At 45.1% G+C, this 25,038-nt stretch overlaps 1 protein-coding gene across 1 annotated transcript in view; it reads right to left on the reverse strand.

The window, feature by feature from the left end:
* Positions 1–1,813: 1,813 nt before the first annotated feature.
* LOC142311180 (anthrax toxin receptor 1-like) overlaps positions 1,814–25,038 on the reverse strand; it is a 131,280-nt gene continuing 108,055 nt past the window's right edge. Inside the window, exons 15-18 of the mRNA XM_075349368.1 lie at positions 19,198–19,296; positions 18,638–18,805; positions 18,466–18,546; positions 1,814–9,600 (exon numbers count right to left, since the gene is read on the reverse strand). Of these exons, the coding sequence (XP_075205483.1) occupies positions 9,373–9,600; positions 18,466–18,546; positions 18,638–18,805; positions 19,198–19,296 (576 nt within the window). The 3' untranslated portion in view covers positions 1,814–9,372. The remainder of the gene's footprint in view (positions 9,601–18,465; positions 18,547–18,637; positions 18,806–19,197; positions 19,297–25,038) is intronic.

Consider the following 25,038-nt stretch of genomic DNA (forward strand, 5'->3'; position numbering starts at 1 on the left):
TCCATATTCACAAGCTCTGTATAACCCAGCCACCACCACTGATTGCCAGCTGTGTACACTGAGCATAGGCAGAAAGCTGCCAATCAGTGTTGTGGGCGGGGTTATAAAGAGCTCAGCATTCAAAGAACAGAACTTTGCAAGCAACACAGTGAAACGCTAAAATCGGCTTCTCTGCCCCTAAATGATTGGGGAACAAAACCCTGGTTACAGAGTCCTTTAGGACCTTCTATATAGATTATTATACATATTGCCCTGAGTGTCAGTCACAGATACTCCGAGACCACTTCATTGCCTGCCAGAGATACACCCCACTGCGTATTTTAAACAAATTTCCCTCATATTAGCAGCCACAGATGTGAAGTGAATTGCTGACTCAAGGGGTTTGCATGTATGATAGGTGAGGCTCCATGTACATACAATGTTGGGCTTTGCTTACAGCAGAGGCCTCAAACATGCAGCACATGATATGTGGCCAAAGAGGCTGCTTCTTGCAGCTGAGGCCCATAGACCACTTGACAATCGCGACCCAGTGCAGGGGGCCGTCTCCATCAGCGCAGTACTTCAATTGAACGTATTGCCGGAGCCGTGCAGAGACAAGCTCTCTGTTCAGTTATGCCAATGGCAGCCCCCAGCCAATCAGAGCCAGCAGTTAACATTGGTATATGACGAGCCACGATGATCAAGGGGGTCTACTTGTCTGCAGGCTGTAAGAAGCAGAACAGAAGACACAGAGGGAACGGAGGACAGGTGAGAAGAATATTTTTTTATGTGTATGTGAAGAACAGCACAATATGGGACATTATTACAGGATGGGGACAAGTATGGGCACAATACTACAGGATGGGGACATTACTACAAGGGGACAAGGATACAGACATTACTACAGGATGAGGATAATGATGGGATTATTACTACAGGAAGGGGACAGGGATGGGGCACATTACTACAGGACAGGGACAAGGATGGGATCATTATTTCAGGATGGGGTCAAGGATGGGGCATATTACTACAGGACGAGGACAAGGATGGGACAAATTACTACAGGATGGAGACAAGGATAGGCACATTACTACAGGATGGGGACAAGTATGGGGACATTACTACAAGCAGACAAGGGTGGGGACATTACTAGAAGGGGCAAGGATAAGGCCCATTACAACAAGATGAGGACCAGGATGGGAACATTGCTACGAGATGTTGGCCGAAATTACTAAATGGTACTAACTGTAAAATTATATTACTAACAGGAAGGAGATAATTTATTAATAATAATAATAATAATAATAATAATACCATTTAAAAGAAAATAAAATAAAAGAGAAAAAATGTTCAAAAAAGTGATCCAAAGGTGTATAGAAAAAAAAAAAATATGGTACCACTAAAATGTAATGAGGCCCTTCAAATTAATTTTTTTTATATGTGTAGCCCATATACCCAGCCGAGTTTGAGACCCCTGGTGTATAGGGTAGGTAAGAGAGAGGAAGGAATTTTCCCTTTAATAAGCATGCAAAACTGTTTTTCCCATAGAAAATGACCCAGCATACCAGCTCACAAGACTCTGGCAGCTGGTGTGTTCCTCATATGAAATAAGCACATGTAAAATTAAAGAATACATTTTCCGAAAATGACGTGTTTGTTTATATTTACTGTAAATATTTTTTGTCAATCAATGGAGTAATTTTGTTTTAGTACAAGTTGTGCTTATTAATTCCTAGAAATGCGTCACTGCACATACACAGATACTTGATAAAGACTACGGGAAGTATCACTCAAGCCATCCTTTGCAAACATAGGAATTGTGCAAAAAAGCCATTTTTATTGACACCTTTTATTGACTGTAAGATAGGAAAGGATTACAACATGTCTTTATAAAGCTTGAACACACATGTACCTGGATGTGTGTTATCGAGTATGATATAAACATTGACATACTGAAACTAGAACACTCCATTTTAATGCTTCCTTCCTTACTGCTACTTCTTCACGAAGGTGATTGTACCTTAGAGGCAGCCCACGTGGCTGCTATGGGGGTCCCTGTAGAGAAGAAGGACCATTCTGGACTGGTTTCAACCCAAAAAGTCGTGAAAATTGGAAGTGATATCAGGACCTCCAATTTTAGCTGGTTAGAACTATGGTTGTGTCAAGCAGCCCCCGAAAGCTCCCTAATTATATCATTGTCCTCTATGTTCTTTAGAATGATACTTACCATCTAATATATGGTTGCTTCCTTACAGTTTTCATTGCAGTTTTTTGAGCTAAGGGAACCCTAGACAGGATAACCAGGAGAGGATTCGACCTTTGAACAAATTTTCCAAACAGTTCTTCTTCAAGATGTTATTGTAAATTCAGAATACAATAAAAATATCCAGGTCAGCTGCATGTGGCTAATAAGAGTAAAACTAATCGAGCTGATTCCCTCCCGGTGTGAATCTGTCCAAGGTCCTGCTCTACGTTGCCACAAACCAACAATAATGGAGTTAATTATTAGGGAGCCGAAGGTTGTATTTGGCATGGGAGTTGAGGAGGGCCAATGGATCCACTGCCAAATAGGAAAACACCATTACTTTAAATGGCACAGGATGGTAGGGGGTCCTGGTACATACATATTTTACTTTGCAGCTCAGAAACATCTAGTTACACCTCAGATAAAAGAGAGAAACAAACAACAGGCCTACAAAAATGTGGAGGTGGCAGCTTGAGCCAACAAAAAATTGTGGTCACCTAATCTTTTTATCTCTCTACAATGTAGCAGTCATACACCACATGTCCTGGAAGACAATAAAGCATTGGAAGAAATTCTAGAAAACTTTGGAAGAAAGTCTTAAATGTTTGTTAATATCAGAAAACGTATATAAAAAGAGCACTAAAATGACATTGATATAGACCTATGAAGACCAGCTATTTAATCCATCATCACCTGAAAAGATAAGATGATTTGTAAGATTTTCCATCATAGATGAGCGTAGTGTAGACCATAATGATTCACCACTCTTAGTACTTCAAGCTTTTTCAATAGCGTACGTACTAAAGAGGCAGATCATGAGTTTGTTATTGGGCTCATGGAGAGAGGGGGCAAGTTCTAATTGGTCCCAATATCTTTGCTAATGGGTGGTAATACTTTGGACAGGACTTCCCTTTTAAAAAAAACTGCATAGTTGGCACCCAGAGGCTAGGAGGGAAACAAACACCTGTCCCTTCTATTCTTGGTGGTGAGACCCAGGACCATAATAGGGGTCCATGTTAGTCTTTGTTATATATCCCCCTCTCTTCTATGTGCCCCATTATTATCACACAGTTATTTGTAAAATTAAGGATAGAAGTTATGGTTTTGGGTTTTGGAACTTCTGCTATCATTTGACATCATGTGTAGGTTCTCTGGAAGCTGCCAGAAAACTCCATAAATAACGTAACTATGAAGCTATGATGGGAATACCACTACAGAGATAGAAAATGAAGCTTAGTATTAAAAAAAAATTGCTTAGTTTCTAAATATCAGAAAAAAATTGAACGTAAAATATTTACGTTACAGTATAGTATATATACCAGATATATATAAATCTCTAATGTTGAAAAACCTTCACTAAACAAGGTGGCTCCCTTGCCATCTTTGTTTCACCAGCATAAGGACACTTTGAAATGTAAGTTCGTTTTGTTTAGTTTTCTTTTTTTCTCCAGAAATAAAAGGTCTAAATAGTAAGTAGGTTCCGGTTGTGTAGTGTGATTCCATATCTAACTAGTCACTTTCAATGAACTTTCATATTAGCTTGTGTAACCTCTTACAAAGCAGTCTTACACCTAAGTACCCTCACTTCTCACTTAGTGAAGTCACCACTTATTGTCTCTCCTTACACTATGCCTCCTATTTAGAGAATGTAAATGGAATGTGTCATCATAGAATACCATTGTTCAAATCACATTTCTGTGTTACATGTATTTTTTTTTTATATTGGCATTTTCTTTCATATCACAATCTTGCAGTCTTAATACAGGCCACTTCTGCTGTTTTAGACTCCCACTTACTGTCCTTTCAGGAAGAGTTTTCAGCAGTCTCCTTATCCTCAGAGGCAGGATTACAATAACTAGTAAAAGCTCTATACACATCTGATAACACAGAATTTTCTGCTCACATTAGATGATGTCACAGCTGATCCTGCTTCCCCTCCCTTCATAATGATCTCTTCAAACACTCAGATGCTTCAATATAAAAATGAGTCTCAAACTCAGTCTTTCGCTGCTAATGTACAGGGAAACAACAGGAAGGTAGAGTCTACAGTCATGGCCAAGAGTTTTGAGAATGCTACAAATATTAATTTTTACAAAGTCTACTGCTTAAGTTTTTCTAATGGCAATTTGCATATACTCCAGAATGTCATAAAGAGTGATCAGCTTACCAGCAATTACTTGCAAAGTCAATATTGGCTAAGAAAATGAACTTTAACCCCCAAAACACATTTCAACATCATTGCATTCCTGCCTTAAAAGGAGCAGCTAACATTGTTTTAGTGATTGTTCCATTAACACAGGTGTGGGTGTTGATGAGGACAGGGCTGGCGATCAATCAGTCATGATTAAGTAAGAATGACACCACTGGTCACTTTAAAAGGAGGCTGCTGCTTGGTATCATTGTTTCTCTTCAGTTAACCATGGTTATCTCTAAAGAAACACGTGCAGCCATCATTGCTCTGCACAAAAATGGCCTAACAGGGAAGAGTATCGCAGCTACAAAGATTGCACCTGAGTCAACAATCTATCGCATCATCAAGAACTTCAAGGAGAGAGCTTCCATTGTTGCCAAAAAGGCTCCTGGGCACCCAAGAAGGACCAGCAAACGCCAGGACAGTATCTTAAAACTGTTTCAGCTGCCGAATCGGACTACCAGCAGTGCCGAGCTAGCTCAGCAATGGCAGCAGGCTGGTGTGAGTGCTTTTGCACGCACTGTGAGGCGGAGACTCTTTGAGCAAGGCCTGATTTCAAGGAGGGCAGCAAAGAAGCCACTTCTCTCCAGAAAAAACATCAGGGACCGACTGATATTCTGCAAAAGGTACAGGGAGTGGACTGCTGAGGACTGGGGTAAAGTAATTTTCTCAGATGAATCCCCTTTTCGATTGTTTGGGACATCTGGAAAACAGCTTATTAGGAGAAGAAGAGGTGAGCGCTACCACCAGTCTTGTCTCATGCCAACTGTTAAGCATCCTGAAACGATTCATGTGTGGGGTTGCTTCTCAGCCAAGGGAATCGGCTCACTCACAGTCTTGCCTAAAAAAACAGCCATGAATAAAGAATGGTACCAGAATGTCCTCCAAGAGCAACTTCTCCCAACTGTCCAAGAGCAGTTTGGCGCCCAACAATGCCTTTTCCAGCATGATGGAGCACCTTGCCATAAAGCAAAGGTGATCACTAAATGGCTCATGGAACAAAACAGAGATTTTGGGTCCATGGCCTGAAAACTCCCCAGATCTTAATCCAATTGAGAACTTGTGGGCAATCATCAAGAGACGAGTGGACAAACAAAAACCAACAAATTCTGGCAAAATGCAAGCATTGCTTATGCAAGAATAGACAGCTATCAGTCAGGATTTGATCCAGAAGTTGATTGCATGCCAGGGAGAATTGCAGAGGTCCTGAAGAAGAAGGGTCAACACTGCAAATATTGACTTGCTGCATTAACTCATTCTAACTGTCAATATAACCTTTCGGTACTCATAATATGATTGCAATTATATTTCTGTATGTGATGTAAACATCAGACAAACACAATTAAAAACCAGAGGGCAACAGATCATGTGAAAATATCATTTTGGTGTCATTCTCAAAACTTTTGTCCATGACTGTACAGTGGCCAGTCACCAGTGTGAAAATGTCACAGATTGTGATATGGAAAAAAATGGCATAAAAAGTTTTAGAAAACAATATTTAACACACAAAAAAATAAATTTTAATAAAAGGTCATTTTCTGAAGACACATTCCCATTATAGAATGCAAACTTTAAGAAATTCCACCTTTTACTTACAACATACAATTCTGAATATCCATCTAACAGGAAAACATTTTGGGGAAATATAATACAGAAGAACAATATTCATCTCCTGTATCCTAACCAAAGACGTGTGCACCATAAAAGGGAACCGGCTACAGCACTGTTGTTGAGTAGGGGTCACGCCCTTGTAGTTTTATTCCTTTTGCTATTCCATAGTGAGAACTAGTGCAGGTCTTCCCTTTACAGAGGGCACGATAATTGCTATGTCCCATTGTCAAAGAGCTGTAAAGAAGACCTTTCACTAATTCTGGCATATTAAACTGACCATGTCAGGAAATAATGACATCAGAGCTAAATAATATGTACCTGCAGAGATATTAGCTTGTAAAGTTTATATGCTGATTTACTTTTCAACAAAGGGGGAGTTAGCAGTGACTTTTCCCTGGTGGCATTTACTTTCTCCCCTGTATGATGTTGACTAATCAGGAAGAGTCATGCAGAAAAAAAAATTCCCCCAGAAAAGGTCTGACTTGGTTTTCTCTGTCTGATATGGAAGACATATAATGTGTCCCAGGTGTCTGCTTTGTTCACCTGGGTCCACTGTCCTCTGTTGTACTCAAAGTTGGAGTTTGCAAGTTGCCCAGTGTGGATCAATGACATTGTCTCCATAGACATAGTTAAGGCCCATCAAACACTTACCTGTGTCTTGGAATTAAGACTCTAGTCCTTCTGCATTGTGTGCCTCACAATCTGTGCTTTTTTGTTTGTGATTACATTCATGCCTGCTTGGATCATCATCATCCATACTGCTGCTCCTGAGATTCATGTGTGTGGCAAATCCTTGCTGCCCACATGCCTTCCAGCTTGCTGCATGAATGCCCAGGAACAATGTGCCCACCTGGACCAGAGGCTTAAGGCCGCTTTACACGCTGCGAGATCGCTAAAGCGATGTTGTTGGGGGTCACGGAATTCGTGACAAACATCCGGCCGCTTTAGCGATGTCGTTGCGTGTGAAACCTATGTGCGATCGAAAATTGTCGCAAACACGTACAAAATCGCTAATCGTTTACATGCTCCCCTATTCCCAATTATCATTGCTGCGTCACGTACGATGTTCGTCGTTTCTGCAGCAGCACACATCGCTGTGTGTGACACCGCAGGAACGACGAACATCTCCTTACCTGCAACCGGCAATGAGGAAGGAAGGAGGTTGGTGGGATGTTACGTCTCCTCCGCTTCGATTGGGTGGCCGCTTAGTGATGATGCTGTGAAGCCGAACGAACCGCCGCCTTAGAAAGGAGGCGGTTCGCCGGTCACAGTGACGTCGCTAGGCAGGTAAGTATCTGTGACGGAGCCGAGCGTTTTTGTGCGCCACGGGCAGCGATTTGCCAGTGACGCACAAACGATGGGGGCGGGTATACACGCTAGCGCTCTCGGTAACTATATCGCAGCGTGTAAAGCGGGCTTTAGTGGATTCACCTCACTTGGTGAGCGCTGACAATGAGTCACACCTCTGCTCTCCTCACTGATTATAATCCTGGTACCTTCTGTGATTTCAAGCAAATTGTAATGACATACGGCTCTAGTCTACTTCCCTGCCCTGCTTGTATCCCAGTAGGTGCTGGCAGTAAGATCACTGAAGAGAAAAGGCTGAGTGATTGAAGAGGAAATAAGAGCATATAAACTTTACAAATACTAATATCTCTGCCATGGAGATGAAAACATAAAACTGTATTTAGCTCTGAAGTCACTATTGCATGATGTGACCAGTGTAACATGCTAAAACTGGTGAAAGACCCTCTTTAGCAGTGAGCTAGCTGTGGATTGTACCAGTTGTGGAATAACTTAACGTAAAAAAAACATAAAGTAGGGGTTTTCAATGGTACTATTTCTCATCTTAAAGCTTGAGCATGTTTTTTATAAAGTACCAACTACCGTATGTCCCAATACCAGTAATGCAGTCTGATTTGATCTGCTCTTAAACATACAGTGTTGCCTTCACCCATGCATCATTTTCACCAGTTTTTCTTCTACACAGATTTTCTTTTAACCATTTTGCACTTGAAAAACACTGGTTCAGTAACCATAGAAAAACTACTACTTCTCAAAACAACTGTATTGTGGTATTGAAAGCCAAACTTATAGGGTTACTCCCATCTCCAAGACCCTACCCCAATATATAGTAGGCATAATAATAAAAATATTAGCAAGATCTTGTAGATGGGAATACCCCTTTAACTTAAAGGTGTTGCCCTAAAACAAAGTTTAGGTTGATTTTGGAGACTTGTTTGACGGGTGCTGATATACCAAAATCTAATTGTGAAATGTAGAGACCTAAAATAGTTTGGAAATTCCATCCTGGGTAAAAATTTACAAACCAATATATTCCAATAAATTACATTGCTTCTTATTGAAGATGACATATAAGGGGTCCTCAATGAGTTGTGACTTCTGGCTACGCATATTCTGTAGATAGTCAGCACATCTTATAAATTATTTAACTGCCCAGCAGTATCTCATGCTAACCTCTGTACACGACTTTCCACATACACATTTATACATAGAGATATCATGATTGCTGTCCTACCAGCCCACGCTGCAGATGGCATGAGACCAGACGTAGACTATAGTAGATTGAGAACCTTAACTGGATGAACGATAGCTTTTCCCTTGTCTTTGACTTGTGTCTGAATCTGATGCTAGCTCTGTAATTCTATATTTTTGTATAAGAACTGCTTCTTGTTCAGCAGGAGAAGAAGGAACCATTGATCGGGCCAAGAGATCCATCAGGATAAAGGAAGGGATGGTAGCTGGCACGCCTGACAGTACAAGCTGGTATCCAGTGCTATTCCTTTAATGGAACTTAGTACATGAAAGTGAAGCAGAACATGAAAACCTGATCTGAATAAAGTTTACATGATATGAGATTGGAGAGGAGATGACTGAGGTCAGGCTGTCACCTGAGCACAAATGGGGCACATTTTGCTGGCCAGCAACAAACTCCATTTGTCATTTCTAACATATAACAACACCAGACAGAATAAATAGACTGAGTACATGTGAAACCCTTTGGCTGTCAGTCTAACATCAAAGAGTATCAAGCAGCTGCACGCCACGAGAATGAAGAAGCTCTGGGCTATGGGGAGCACCTATATGAGCACCGTGGTGGCCATATATATATATTTGCCAAATAGAAATAGAGCAATCGCCCCCCTTTCTATTAGGGAAGATAGAAATCAGTATTTTTGTGCACGATGTGTCCTGAGCACACCGGTCTTACTATACATGGTTTTCCAGGATCTACTACCGACCAGAACGTCTCTTTTACTGCTGCCGTGCAGCTGCTCTAACAAAGTGAAATTCAGTCCAGAATACAGAAGCCAATGGCACGGGCTCAATGTATAGGCTGAGGAGGAGGACGAGAAGGGGGTGGACCTGGAGGACCTGGTGGCATTCGGGCAGGTGGAGGACCCGGTGGAGGTTGCCGCTGTGGTGGCTGATTAGGAGGCTGTTTAGGTGGATGATTTGGTGGAGGAGGGCTTGGTGACGCACTTCTGGCAGGTGGCCTATATATAGCCTGGTTACCATCAGCTTTAACTCTTGTGAAATTAATACAACGACCCTAGAAGAAATAAAAGTAAAAAAAAGGTAATCAACACTGTAGGGGCAGGACAGCAAAACTTCATCTCTCCATCAGTCAACTATTATTGATCCCACCAAATGTTTCCCTGCAGAGCTACAGAGGCTGCACTGTATAGTCCCTCAGGGCTGGTAGTCTAGTAGAAATGTTTACAAAGACAAAACCTATAGACTAGAAGTGGTGCCTTCTCTCATTCATTGTTTTATAGCAATTTTTATACTTTCATGATTATTTTTCCCACATGAAATGGAACGGCAGGACACACACTCATGTGCTGCTCCATTCAAACTTTTGCTCATGGTCTTAGGGATTGGAGAAAGGAGAAACAGTGATCCCCCTTTTGGTATTCATAACCAGTGTTCATATCCCAACCAATCTATCTTTCATCAACTATTCAATGAATGATGCATCCAACTGGCTGTTGTGTGCACCAAGTCCAAGGTTGTGGTTGGTTAGGAGAGGGCTTCATCTAAGTTCACTCAATAAATCAGGTCTACAAGGGAATCCAAAGCATTGTCAAGATGATCAATTATTACTATATTATGCTCCACAATAAGACAGTAACTGGTAATCTTGGTTGTACCTTGGACTTATTTGCTATTCAGTTGGATAAGTCAAAAATGCTTATGGCGGAATACCCCTTTATGCAAATGTTTGATCTTAGTCAGAACTTGACATAGAGCTCTCCTCATGTCAACACTTACAGTACTCTGGTTTTAAAGGCTCAGGTCTCACAACTGCTACATACAATGTAGCTTCATTCTTTCTACTACATATAACAGACTAATGTGATTGATATGTGAAATGTCCAATAATAACGCAGACCTGCTGGACCATAAGGGCAAATACACCGTGTGCAGAATTATTAGGCAAATGAGTATTTTGCTCACATGATACTTTTTATACATGTTGTCCTACTCCAATATATATAGGCTTGAGAGTCAACTACCAATTAAGTAAATCAGGTGATGTGCATCTCTGTAATGAGGAGGAGTGCCGTGTAATGACATCAACACCCTATATAAGGTGTGCTTAATTATTAGGCAACATCCTTTCCTTTGGCAAAATGGGTCAGAAGAGTGATTTGACGGGCTCTGTAAAGTCCAAAATTGTGAGATGTCTTGCAGAGGGATGCAGCAGTCTTGAAATTTGCCAAACCTTTTTAGCGTGATCACCGAACAATCAAGCGTTTCATGGCAAATAGCCAACAGGTCACAAGAAGTGTGTTGGGCAAGAAAGGCACAAAATAATTGCCCATAAATTGAGGAAAATCAAGCTTGAAGCTGCCAAGATGCCATTTGCCACCAGTTTGGCCATATTCCAGAGCTGCAACGTTACTAGAGTATCAAAAAGCGCAAGGTGTGCCATACTCAGGACATGGCCAAGGTAAGGAAGGCTGAAAAATGACCACCTTTGTACAAGAAACATAAGATAAAATGTCAAGACTGGGCCAAGAAATATCTTAAGACTGATTTTTCAAAGGTTTTATGGACTGATGAAATGAGAGTGACTCTTGTTGAGTCAGATGGATGGGCCAGAGGCTGGATAAGTTAAGGGCAGAGATCCCCACTCTGACTCAGACGCCGGTAAGGTGGAGGTGGGGTACTGGTATGGGCTGGTATCATCAAAGATGAACTTGTGGGACCTTTTTGGGTTGAGGATGAAGTGAAGCTCAACTCCCAGACCTATTGCCAGTTTCTGGAAGACAACTTCTTCAAGCAGTGGTACAGGAAGAAGTCGGTATCGTTCAAGAAAAACATGATTTTCATGCAGGACAATGCTCCATCACATGCATCCAACTACTCCACAGCGTGTCTGGCCAGAGATCTACAGGGAGGGAAAACAGTACACCTCTCGGAACAGTGTCTGGAGGCTGTGGTGGCTGCTGCACGCAATGTTGATCGTAAATTCAAGCAATTGACAGAATCTATGGATGATTGGCTATTGAGTATCATCAGAAAGAAAGGTGGCTATATTGGTCACTCATTTTTTTGGGATTTTGTTTTTGCATGTCAGAAATGTTTGTTTCTAAATGTAGTGCAGTTATATTGGTTTAACTGGTGAAAATAAACAATTGAGATGGAAATCTATTTGGTTTTTATTAAGTTGCTGTTACGGGGGGCTGTCTGATAATAACCGAAAGGAGTATCAGACAGTCAGGGTCCACCGTGCAAAGACTTTGCTGCAGACTATGGCAAAGTGCAATACCTCTGTTAGCTCACAGAAGGATATAATAAGTAAGTAAAGCAATTCCTCCCTTACTTGGAGGGTGTGTGGAATGATCTCTGTTAAAAAACACAGAGACAAAGGCAATGTGTGCAAAATGGCACCTACCTAGGTCCGCTCTTCTAGTGGTGCAAAAGAGACGAACAGCAGCGTAAGCCGCACAAAGCTCCTACCTGCGTTCGCTCCACTAGTGTGCGAGGACACGAACCACTAGATATGGCACCTGCCTAGGTCCGCTCTTCTAGTGGTGCAAAAGAGACGAACAGCAGCGTAAGCCGCACAAAGCTCCTACCTCTGTTCGCTCCCCTAGTGTGCGAGGATACGAACAACTGCCAGACGCAGTATAAGGAACGTTACCCTAGCGGCAACGTCCACCTACGAGTAGAATCACAAGGCCCAGCCAGACCATGTGCCTCAGGCACCTGCCTATGTCCGCTCCCCTAAGAGGTAAGGATACGGACAGCAGCCGAAGCTGTAAGGTATAAGAACGCTACCCTGCCGGTAGCGCTCACCTAGCATAGACAGAGGAATGCCTAGAGGAACGCGCACAGAGCGTCTACTCATATGCATGAACCAAGAGGACTGAGCACCATGCGGCGTGTGTCAGGGTCTTATATAGACTCTGTGCCTCATCCAAGATGGAGGACACCAGAGCCAATCCGCTGCCAGAACGACAGGAGTGACGTCATGCTGGCCTATCACCGAGCAAGACGTCACAAGCACATGACCAGCGACCAATCGGCATAGAAGGTGTCAGAGACATGTGACCTCGTGTCAGCGATGATGTCACCCGCACATGTGCAATGGCTCCAAGATTGGACTTAGTCTCCGGCGCTCGCACATGTGCAGTAGCAAGAAATCTGGACTTAGTCTCCAGCGCTCGCACATGTGCAGTAGCAAGAAATCTGGACTTAGTCTACAGCGCTCGCACATGTGCAGTAGCAAGAAATCTGGACATAGTCTCCAGTGCTCGCAGCAACCGTAACAGTACCTCCCCCTCAAGGGCCCCCCTCCCGGCGACGCAGGTAATCGGCAACTAAGTCGGGAGCATGGACAGCCTCCTCAGGCTCCCAAGAGCGATGTTCCGGGCCATAGCCCTCCCAATCTATCAAGAAGAACCTGCGCCCTCTAACCATCTTAGAACCAACTATGGCTCGTACCTCATAGCTAGAGCGAGAGGAATCAGAGGCAGGAGAGTGCACTTCACGAGCGTGAGGTAAAATAGCCGGCTTTAGCAGTGAGACATGGAATTTGTCATGAATCCTAAGATGGACAGGTAACTTCAATTGATAGACTACAGGATTTACCTGTCGAAGAACCTCATAAGGACCCAGGAAGCGAGGAGCAAATTTGACAGAGCTCACTCTAAGTCTCACGTGTTTTGCAGAGAGCCACACAAAGTCCCCTGGAGAAAAGACAGGAGCCGGGCGACGAAACCGATCGGACACCGTCTTCATACGGTCCTTAGCTGCTTGGATCGACTCTTGAGTCCGATCCCAAACCTCTCTGGCATTAGTTGCCCAGTCGGCCACAAGAGGAGGAGGTGCAGCAGCGGGAAACGGTACCGGTACCCTAGGGTGTTGCCCATTATTGAGTACGAACGGTGTCTGCCTAGTGGCCTCAGCCAGCGAATTGTTAAGGGCAAATTCTGCCCAGGGTAGGAGGGAGGACCAGTTATCGTGGTTCTCAGCAACAAAGTGTCGAAGGTATATAATCATAGATTGATTGGTACGTTCAACCAAACCATTAGTCTCCGGATGGTATGCCGAAGAGAGATTCAACTCAATTTGCAGAAGGCTACAAAGCTCTCGCCAGAAACGGGAAGTAAATTGCGGGCCTCTATCACAAATGATACGATCTGGCATCCCGTGAAGCCTAAAGACATGCTTGAGGAATAGTTTGGCTAGTACCCTGGAAGATGGGATTCTCGATAACGGTACGAGATGAACCATCCGGGAGAAATGGTCCGTAATGACCCACACAAATCTATGTCCCTGTGAACATGGAAGATCACCCACAAAGTCCATGCCTACCACCTCCCATGGTCTATCTGGCACTGGTAAAGGATGCAAGAGCCCAGCCGGTCTCTGCCGTAATGGACGGTTGCGAGCACACGAGTAGCAGGAACCGACATATCTCTTGACGTGGCTGGCTAAGTGTGGCCACCAATACCACCTCTCCAGTAACTCTCGTGTCCGCCTAATACCAAAATGCCCACCCACCTTTGAGGTGTGGGCCCATGACAGTATATCATTCTGTCGATCAGGCGGAACAAAGGTCTTGCCCGGTGGGATTTGGTCTAACGTCACAGGGGAGAGCGTATGAAAAACCCTGGAGGGAAGGATAAGACGAGGTTCGTCAATCTCTTCCTGGGTAGAAAGCATAGAGCGAGACAGGGCGTCTGCCTTGTTATTCTTACTCCCAGACAAATAGTTGATGGAGAAGTGAAAGCGGGAGAAAAACAAGGACCAGCGAGCTTGGCGAGGATTCAGACGCTGAGCGGTTTGTAAGTACGTCAGATTCCTATGGTCTGTATAGACCTGGAAAGGATGTTTCGCTCCTTCCAGCAAGTGACGCCACTCCTCCAAGGCTAATCTCAAGGCGAGCAGTTCCCTATCCCCAATGGTATAGTTTCTCTCTGCCGGTGAAAAGGTTTTCGCAAAGAAGAAACACGGCCTTTTTCTACCTGCACCGTTCTTTTGATACAAGACCGCACCAGCACCCACTGAAGAGGCATCAACCTCTAAGAGGAAGGGCCTACTCTCATCGGGTCTTTGAAGAACGGGAGCAGTTGAAAAGTGTCTTTTTACTGCCTCAAAAGCCTGAGATGTCTCAGTAGACCAGGCTTTGGGATTAGCACCTTTCTTAGTCAAGGCCACCAAAGGGGCCACCAAAGTAGAAAAATGGGGTATGAACTGCCTGTAATAATTTATGAATCCTAAGAAGCGTTGCACCACCTTCAAGGAATGAGGTTCGGACCATTGTAGGACAGCAGAGAGCTTCGCAGGATCCATAGCCAGGCCCTCTTGTGAGATAATGTAACCCAAAAAAGGCAATGAGGACTGCTCGAATACACATTTCTCGAGTTTAGCAAACAATGAGTGCTCCCTTAAACGGGAAAGGACACGAACGACATCCTGACGATGAGTCTCCAGATCAGGAGAAAAAATCAGGATGTCGTCCAGATACACTACTACTGAGGATAACAGTAAATCCCTGAACACATCATTTACGAAGTCCTGAAATACTGCGGGTGCATTACATAACCCAAAACGCATGACGAGGTATTCATAGTGACCGTCTCGGGTGTTAAAAGCGGTCTTCCATTCGTCACCCTTTCGAATTCGTACCAAGTTATACGCACCCCGCAGATCCAACTTCGTAAAAACTTGAGCTCCTCTCAGTCTGTCAAAGAGCTCCGAAATTAAAGGTAATGGGTATTTGTTCTTTATTGTGATTGCGTTGAGACCCCTGTAATCTATGCAGGGACGCAAATCACCCTCTTTCTTCCGAACAAAGAAAAACCCAGCTCCCGCGGGAGAGACAGACTTACGAATGAACCCCTTCTCTAAACTCTCTCTTATATAGGTCGACATGGCCTCCGACTCAGGTATCGACAGGGGGTAAACCCTGCCTTTAGGTGGAACCGAACCTGGGATAAGGTCTATGGCACAGTCATACGGCCTATGGGGTGGAAGAACCTCAGCACCCTGTTTGGAGAACACGTCAGCGAAATCCAGATAGGGTGTAGGTATGGGAGAGAGATCAGTAGATGCAACCGCAATGACCTTAGGTGGTAAGGGAAGACATCAGGACTGACATTTCGAACCCCAACTAATAATGCTGTCAGACTCCCAGTCAATGTGAGGAGCATGAGTCCGAAGCCATGGGAGACCCAGAAGGACGTCGTCTATACCCTCAGGCAAAACAAGAAAATAAATCTCCTCTATGTGACCCTGAGACAGGGAAAGGTGCAAGGGAACTGTCCTCAATGTAATGGAGTCAGACAACATAGTTCCATTAACAACACGGACAGGAATAGGCGCCTCTAACATGATAGAGGGAATATTGTGTCCCTTTACAAATCCTGAGGACACAAAAGTCCCGTCAGCTCCGGAATCCACAAAAGCCATAATAGGCCATGTATTCTCAGATAACGAGAGCTGACCTGGGATACAACACTTAGAGGGTGCAGAAGACGTCTCTAGTAAGCCCCCTCTAATGGTTACTAGGGCAGGGAGTTTCCCTGACGACTAGGACACTTGTTGGCATAGTGCCCAGCCTGACGACATACGTAACATATAGGAGGACCAGACTTGCGTAGTCTGGAGAACGTATGACCTAACTCCATAGGAGTGGGAGATGTTTCAGATGCTGAGGAAGATAGAAGTGGACCCTCAACAACTGGAATAGCCCGATGCTTAGGGCGTGAGGAAGAGACCTCGAGTCTACGTTCCTTATGGCGTACATCGATCCTTGTTGCTACTGTGATCAAGTCCTCCAGAGAAGCAGGGACCTCACGAGTAGCAAGGGCATCCTTGACATAGCCTGCCAACCCTCTCCAGAAGATAGGAATCAACACCTTCTCTGGCCAATCTAGTTCTGCCACCAGAGTTCTAAAAGCAATGGCATAAGAACTAGTGGATAACGAACCCTGAGATAGATCTAACAGTCTCAGGGCCGCATCATGGGTAACCTGCGGACCCATGAATACCGCCTTAAGAGCATCAAGAAAGTCTTGATGTCTCAGAGTAACCACATCAGAGCGCTCCCATAGGGGAGTCGCCCATTCTAAGGCTTTGTCCTGAAGTAAGGAGATGATAAAGCCTACTCTGGACCTCTCCGTAGAGAAGCGAGAAGAGTTGACCTCTAGGTGTATCTGACACTGACTAATGAAACCACGACATGATCTGGCATCACCAGAATATCTGTTTGGCAGAGCAAGTCGAGGATCAAGTGCAGATGTCACCATGGTCTGAGGTTTATCTTCTATACTCTTGAGCCGTGACTCAAGTACTTGTATGTAACGGTGTAACTGCTGATATTCTGCCATAACTGCCAGACCCTTGGCTCAGTCCTAATGTTACGGGGGGCTGTCTGATAATAACCGAAAGGAGTATCAGACAGTCAGGGTCCACCGTGCAAAGACTTTGCTGCAGACTATGGCAGAGTGCAATACCTCTGTTAGCTCACAGAAGGATATAATAAGTAAGTAAAGCAATTCCTCCCTTACTTGGAGGGTGTGTGGAATGATCTCTGTTAAAAAACACAGAGACAAAGGCAATGTGTGAGAAATGGCACCTACCTAGGTCCGCTCTTCTAGTGGTGCAAAAGAGACGAACAGCAGCGTAAGCCGCACAAAGCTCCTACCTGCGTTCGCTCCACTAGTGTGCGAGGACACGAACCACTAGATATGGCACCTGCCTAGGTCCGCTCTTCTAGTGGTGCAAAAGAGACGAACAGCAGCGTAAGCCGCACAAAGCTCCTACCTCTGTTCGCTCCCCTAGTGTGCGAGGATACGAACAACTGCCAGACGCAGTATAAGGAACGTTACCCTAGCGGCAACGTCCACCTACGAGTAGAATCACAAGGCCCAGCCAGACCATGTGCCTCAGGCACCTGCCTATGTCCGCTCCCCTAAGAGGTAAGGATACGGACAGCAGCCGAAGCTGTAAGGTATAAGAACGCTACCCTGCCGGTAGCGCTCACCTAGCATAGACAGAGGAATGCCTAGAGGAACGCGCACAGAGCGTCTACTCATATGCATGAACCAAGAGGACTGAGCACCATGCGGCGTGTGTCAGGGTCTTATATAGACTCTGTGCCTCATCCAAGATGGAGGACACCAGAGCCAATCCGCTGCCAGAACGACAGGAGTGACGTCATGCTGGCCTATCACCGAGCAAGACGTCACAAGCACATGACCAGCGACCAATCGGCATAGAAGGTGTCAGAGACATGTGACCTCGTGTCAGCGATGATGTCACCCGCACATGTGCAATGGCTCCAAGATTGGACTTAGTCTCCGGCGCTCGCACATGTGCAGTAGCAAGAAATCTGGACTTAGTCTCCAGCGCTCGCACATGTGCAGTAGCAAGAAATCTGGACTTAGTCTCCAGCGCTCGCACATGTGCAGTAGCAAGAAATCTGGACTTAGTCTCCAGCGCTCGCACATGTGCAGTAGCAAGAAATCTGGACTTAGTCTCCAGCGCTCGCACATGTGCAGTAGCAAGAAATCTGGACATAGTCTCCAGTGCTCGCAGCAACCGTAACAGTTGCCTAATAATTCTGCACAGTAATAGTTACCTGCACAAACAGATATTCTCCTAAGATAGCCAAATCTAAAAAAAAAACACTCCAACTTCCAAAAATATTAAGCTTTGATATTTATGAGTCTTTTGGGTTGATTGAGAACATAGTTGCTGATCAATAATAAAAAAAAATCTTCTAAAATACAACTTGCCTAATAATTCTGCACACAGTGTAGTGCTGTCATGGGTAGAATGGTAACAAAGCTCTCCCTCACCTGAGTCTCTTCATTTGTAGAATAGAGCCTGTCTAGGTCACCTAGATGACCCCTCAAGAAGAAGTGACTAGTGAGGTGTAGTCATATGTTCTCACCTTGTCCCCTGCTTGTGGCCTCATCAGCGACACTTGGTCGTATCCTCTCCTCAGCAGAGCCCAAATTGCATCTAGCTTACCCTGGAGTGAAAAATAAATTCAGGAGTGAATTCACAAACAATTCATACAAAAAGCAGAAATACCGTATGTAGAGAAGCAACCCCTTCCTTACCTTAATTGGACTGTACCATTTCCTCTGCTGTGAATTATTACGGCGAGCATTTTTCTTTGGTTTAGGTTCCCAGGGTTCGAATTCTTCCTCTGGCAGGGTAATGACTGCATTTTTGGGTTTCTCTAGTTTTGCTCCCTCTTCAGTTGAGCCCTTATCACCCCACCTCACCTACAATAAAATAAATGATACATATACTACATTTTGTATATAAAAAGGATCTGTCTTCTGTCCTTGTGTGTTTTAGCATTACTTATATTCCCACTAAAGGTCTATTCTCAGGTTTGGATGTTATTACCTTACTGTAGAGGATAACTTCCCAATTACTGGGACCTCCACAGATACCAAAAACTGGGGCATGTGAATAGAGTGGTGGTCAGTCATGAGAACATTTGTTCCATTCATTTTTAGTAAGACTGTTGAAGATAGCTAAGTGTGTATGATTAGGATTGACCATGTCTCCATTCACATGCCATGTTTCTCAGGATTGATGACATGCCCCTACAAATGGGAATGGAAAATATAATTAATGAACTTGTAAACATCAAAACTGTCAATTTTACCTCCATTCTCTTGATACCACCAACTCCTCTTCCCCCATAGTAAGATGCATCCACAGTTGGCCACTTTTTCTTTGGGAAACCATCCTCATCATCAGATTCCTGAATAAACAAAATTTGCTCTCATTAGAGTAGACGTGGCCAGCACTGACAACAAAATTCCTGTCTGCATAGTCCTAATATGTAGAAATCCACCGCACCTCAAGCCACAAGGGTTTCCAAAGGAAGTGAACTGATGAATTTTCCCATTCTACCATAATTGGTGAGAAACCATGTATGACTTCCCTGTCTAGTTTACAAATTTCGGTGAGGATATATCCTACCACACCTGTTTTATATACTAATCCTAAAGACCTTCAAAAATACTAGCAAACTACCAGTGCCAGCCAAGCTTTGCCAGATATTCAAACAATGTCTTTACGTCTTCTGTCCTTTCTGGAGGTAACTTTTGGTGGTGACCTTACATTGACGATGTTTTTGTATTGTGGTATCAAATTGCTTCCTCATTCCCTTTTTCTGCATATAAATTCTACTTATACTAATATTTTCTCTCCATGTCGCCAACAGAATATCAATGCCAACAAATTTACTAAAATCACTGATAAGAACCAGTTAATTAGTTAATTATTTTATGAAGTTGACTCCCTGAGTGTTACGGGGGGCTGTCTGATAATAACCTAAAGGAGTATCAGACAGTCAGGGTCCACCGTGCAAAGACTCTGCTGCAGACTATGGCAGAGTGCAATACCTCTGTTAACTCACAGAAGGATATAATAAGAAAGTAAAGCAATTCCTCCCTTACTTGGAGGGTGTGTGGAATGATCTCTGTTAATAATCACAGAGACAAAGGCAATGTGTGCGAAATGGCACCTACCTAGGTCCGCTCTTCTAGTGGTGCAAAAGAGACGAACAGAAGCGTAAGCCGCACAAAGCTCCTACCTGCGTTCGCTCCACTAGTGTGCGAGGACACGAACCACTAGATATGGCACCTGCCTAGGTCCGCTCTCCTAGTGGTGCAAAAGAGACGAACAGCAGCGTAAGCCGCACAAAGCTCCTACCTCTGTTCGCTCCCCTAGTGTGCGAGGATACGAACAACTGCTAGTCGCAGTATAAGGAACGTTACCCTAGCGGCAACGTCCACCTACGAGTCGAACCACAAGGCCCAGCCAGACCATGTGCCTCAGGCACCTGCCTATGTCCGCTCCTCTAAGAGGTAAGGATACGGACAGCAGCCGAAGCTGTAAGGTATAAGAACGCTACCCTGCCGGTAGCGCTCACCTAGCATAGACAGAGGAATGCCTAGAGGAACGCGCACAGAGCGTCTACTCTTATGCATGAACCAAGAGGACTGAGCGCCATGTGGCGTGTGTCAGGGTCTTATATAGACTCTGTGCCTCATCCAAGATGGAGGACACCAGAGCCAATCCGCTGCCAGAACGACAGGAGTGACATCATGCTGGCCTATCACCGAGCAAGGCATCACAAGCACATGACCAGCGACCAATCGGCATAGAAGGTGTCAGAGACATGTGACCTCGTGTCAGCGATGATGTCACCCGCACATGTGCAATGGCTCCAAGATAGGACTTAGTCTCCGGCGCTCGCACATGTGCAGTAGCAAGAAATCTGGACTTTGTCTCTGGCGCTCGCACATGTGCAGTAGCAAGAAATCTGGACTTAGTCTCCAGCGCTCGCACATGTGCAGTAGAAAAAAATCTGGACTTAGTCTCCAGTGCTCGCAGCAACCGTAACAGTACTTCCCCCTCAAGGGCCCCCCTCCCGGCGACGCAGGTAATCGGCAACTAAGTCGGGAGCATGGACAGCCTCCTCAGGCTCCCAAGAGCGATGTTCCGGGCCGTAACCCTCCCAATCTATCAAGAAGAACCTGCGTCCTCTAATCATCTTAGAACCAACTATGGCTCGTACCTCATAGCTAGAGTGAGAGGAATCAGAGGCAGGAGAGTGCACTTCACGAGCGTGAGGTAAAATAGCCGGCTTTAGCAGTGAGACATGGAATTTGTCATGAATCTTAAGATGGACGGGTAACTTCAATTGGTAGACTACAGGATTTACCTGTCGAAGAACCTCATAAGGACCCAGGACGCGAGGAGCAAATTTGACAGAGCTCACTCTAAGTCTCACGTGTTTTGCAGAGAGCCACACAAAGTCCCCTGGAGAAAAGACAGGAGCCGGGCGACGAAACCGATCGGACACCGTCTTCATACGGTCCTTAGCTGCTTGGATCGACTCTTGAGTCCGATCCCAAACCTCTCTGGCATTAGTTGCCCAGTCGGCCACAAGAGGAGGAGGTGCAGCAGCGGGAAACGGTACCGGTACCCTAGGGTGTTGCCCATTATTGAGTACAAACGGTGTCTGCCCAGTGGCCTCAGCCAGCGAATTGTTAAGGGCAAATTCTGCCCAGGGTAGGAGGGAGGACCAGTTATCGTGGTTCTCAGCAACAAAGTGTCGAAGGTATATAATCATAGATTGATTGGTACGCTCAACCAAACCATTGGTCTCCGGATGGTATGCCGAAGAGAGATTCAACTCAATTTGCAGAAGGCTACAAAGATCTCGCCAGAAACGGGAAGTAAATTGCGGGCCTCTATCACAAATGATACGATCTGGCATCCCGTGAAGCCTAAAGACATGCTTGAGGAATAGTTTGGCTAGTACCCTGGAAGATGGGATTCTCGATAACGGTACGAGATGAACTATCCGGGAGAAATGGTCCGTAATGACCCACACAAATCTATGTCCCTGTGAACATGGAAGATCACCCACAAAGTCCATGCCTACCACCTCCCATGGTCTATCTGGCACTGGTAAAGGATGCAAGAGCCCAGCCGGTCTCTGCCGTGATGGACGGTTGCGAGCACACGAGTAGCAGGAACCGACATATCTCTTGACGTGGCTGGCTAAGTGTGGCCACCAATACCACCTCTCCAGTAACTCTCGTGTCCGCCTAATACCAAAATGCCCACCCACCTTTGAGGTGTGGGCCCATGACAGTATATCATTCTGTCGATCAGGCGGAACAAAGGTCTTGCCCGGTGGGATTTGGTCTAACGTCACAGGGGAGAGCGTATGAAAAACCCTGGAGGGAAGGATAAGACGAGGTTCGTCAATCTCTTCCTGGGTAGAAAGCATAGAGCGAGACAGGGCGTCTGCCTTGTTATTCTTACTCCCAGACAGATAGTTGATGGAGAAGTGAAAGCGGGAGAAAAACAAGGACCAGCGGGCTTGGCGAGGATTCAGACGCTGAGCGGTTTGTAAGTACGTCAGATGCTTATGGTCTGTATAGACCTGGAAAGGATGTTTCGCTCCTTCCAGCAAGTGACGCCACTCCTCCAAGGCTAATCTCAAGGCGAGCAGTTCCCTATCCCCAATGGTATAGTTTCTCTCTGCCGGTGAAAAGGTTTTCGCAAAGAAGAAACACGGCCTTTTTCTACCTGCATCGTTCTTTTGATACAAGACCGCACCAGCACCCACTGATGAGGCATCAACCTCTAAGAGGAAGGGCTTACTCTCATCGGGTCTTTGAAGAACGGGAGCAGTTGAAAAGTGTCTTTATACTGCCTCAAAAGCCTGAGATGTCTCAGTAGACCAGGCTTTGGGATTAGCACCTTTCTTAGTCAAGGCCACCAAAGGGGCCACCAAAGTAGAAAAATGGGGTATGAACTGCCTGTAATAATTTATGAATCCTAAGAAGCGTTGCACCACCTTCAAGGAATGAGGTTCGGACCATTGTAGGACAGCAGAGAGCTTCGCAGGATCCATAGCCAGGCCCTCTTGTGAGATAATGTAACCCAAAAAAGGCAATGAGGACTGCTCGAATACACATTTCTCGAGTTTAGCAAACAATGAGTGCTCCCTTAAACGGGAAAGGACACGAACGACATCCTGACGATGAGTCTCCAGATCAGGAGAAAAAATCAGGATGTCGTCCAGATACACTACTACTGAGGATAACAGTAAATCCCTGAACACATCATTTACGAAGTCCTGAAATACTGCGGGTGCATTACATAACCCAAAACGCATGACGAGGTATTCATAGTGACCGTCTCGGGTGTTAAAAGCGGTCTTCCATTCGTCACCCTTTCGAATTCGTACCAAGTTATACGCACCCCGCAGATCCAACTTCGTAAAAACTTGAGCTCCTCTCAGTCTGTCAAAGAGCTCCGAAATTAAAGGTAATGGGTATTTGTTCTTTATTGTGATTGCGTTGAGACCCCTGTAATCTATGCAGGGACGCAAATCACCCTCTTTCTTCCGAACAAAGAAAAACCCAGCTCCCGCGGGAGAGACAGACTTACGAATGAACCCCTTCTCTAAACTCTCTCTTATATAGGTCGACATGGCCTCCGACTCAGGTATCGACAGGGGGTAAACCCTGCCTTTAGGTGGAACCGAACCTGGGATAAGGTCTATGGCACAGTCATACGGCCTATGGGGTGGAAGAACCTCAGCACCCTGTTTGGAGAACACGTCAGCGAAATCCAGATAGGGTGTAGGTATGGGAGAGAGATCAGTAGATGCAACCGCAATGACCTTAGGTGGAAAGGGAAGACATCGGGACTGACATTTCGAACCCCAACTAATAATGCTGTCAGACTCCCAGTCAATGTGAGGAGCATGAGTCCGAAGCCATGGGAGACCCAGAAGGACGTCGTCTATACCCTCAGGCAAAACAAGAAAATAAATCTCCTCTATGTGACCCTGAGACAGGGAAAGGTGCAAGGGAACTGTCCTCAATGTAATGGAGTCAGACAACATAGTTCCATTAACAACACGGACAGGAATAGGCGCCTCTAACATGATAGAGGGAATATTGTGTCCCTTTACAAATCCTGAGGACACAAAAGTCCCGTCAGCTCCGGAATCCACAAAAGCCATAATAGGCCATGTATTCTCAGACAACGAGAGCTGACCTGGGATACAACACTTAGAGGGTGCAGAAGACGTCTCTAGTAACCCCCCTCTAATGGTTACTAGGCCAGGGAGTTTCCCTGACGACTAGGACACTTGTTGGCATAGTGCCCAGCCTGACGACATACGTAACATATAGGAGGACCAGACTTGCGTAGTCTGGAAGACGTATGACCTAACTCCATAGGAGTGGGAGATGTTTCAGATGCTGAGGAAGATAGAAGTGGACCCTCAACAACTGGAATAGCCCGATGCTTAGGGCGTGAGGAAGAGACCTCGAGTCTACGTTCCTTATGGCGTACATCGATCCTCGTTGCTACTGTGATCAAGTCCTCCAGAGAAGCAGGGACCTCACGAGTAGCAAGAGCATCCTTGACATAGCCTGCCAACCCTCTCCAGAAGATAGGAATCAACACCTTCTCTGGCCAATCTAGTTCTGCCACCAGAGTTCTAAAAGCAATGGCATAAGAACTAGTGGATAACGAACCCTGAGATAGATCTAACAGTCTCAGGGCCGCATCATGGGTAACCTGCGGACCCATGAATACCGCCTTAAGAGCATCAAGAAAGTCTTGATGTCTCAGAGTAACCACATCAGAGCGCTCCCATAGGGGAGTCGCCCATTCTAAGGCTTTGTCCTGAAGTAAGGAGATGATAAAGCCTACTCTGGACCTCTCCGTAGAGAAGCGAGAAGAGTTGACCTCTAGGTGTATCTGACACTGACTAATGAAACCACGACATGATCTGGCATCGCCAGAATATCTGTTTGGCAGAGCAAGTCGAAGGTCATGTGCAGATGTCACCATGGTCTGAGGTTTATCCTCTATACTCTTGAGCCGTGACTCAAGTACTTGTATGTAACGGTGTAACTGCTGATATTCTGCCATAACTGCCAGACCCTTGGCTCAGTCC

Source organism: Anomaloglossus baeobatrachus, chromosome 5 (genome assembly GCF_048569485.1).
Source record: "Anomaloglossus baeobatrachus isolate aAnoBae1 chromosome 5, aAnoBae1.hap1, whole genome shotgun sequence".
NCBI lineage: Eukaryota > Metazoa > Chordata > Amphibia > Anura > Aromobatidae > Anomaloglossus > Anomaloglossus baeobatrachus.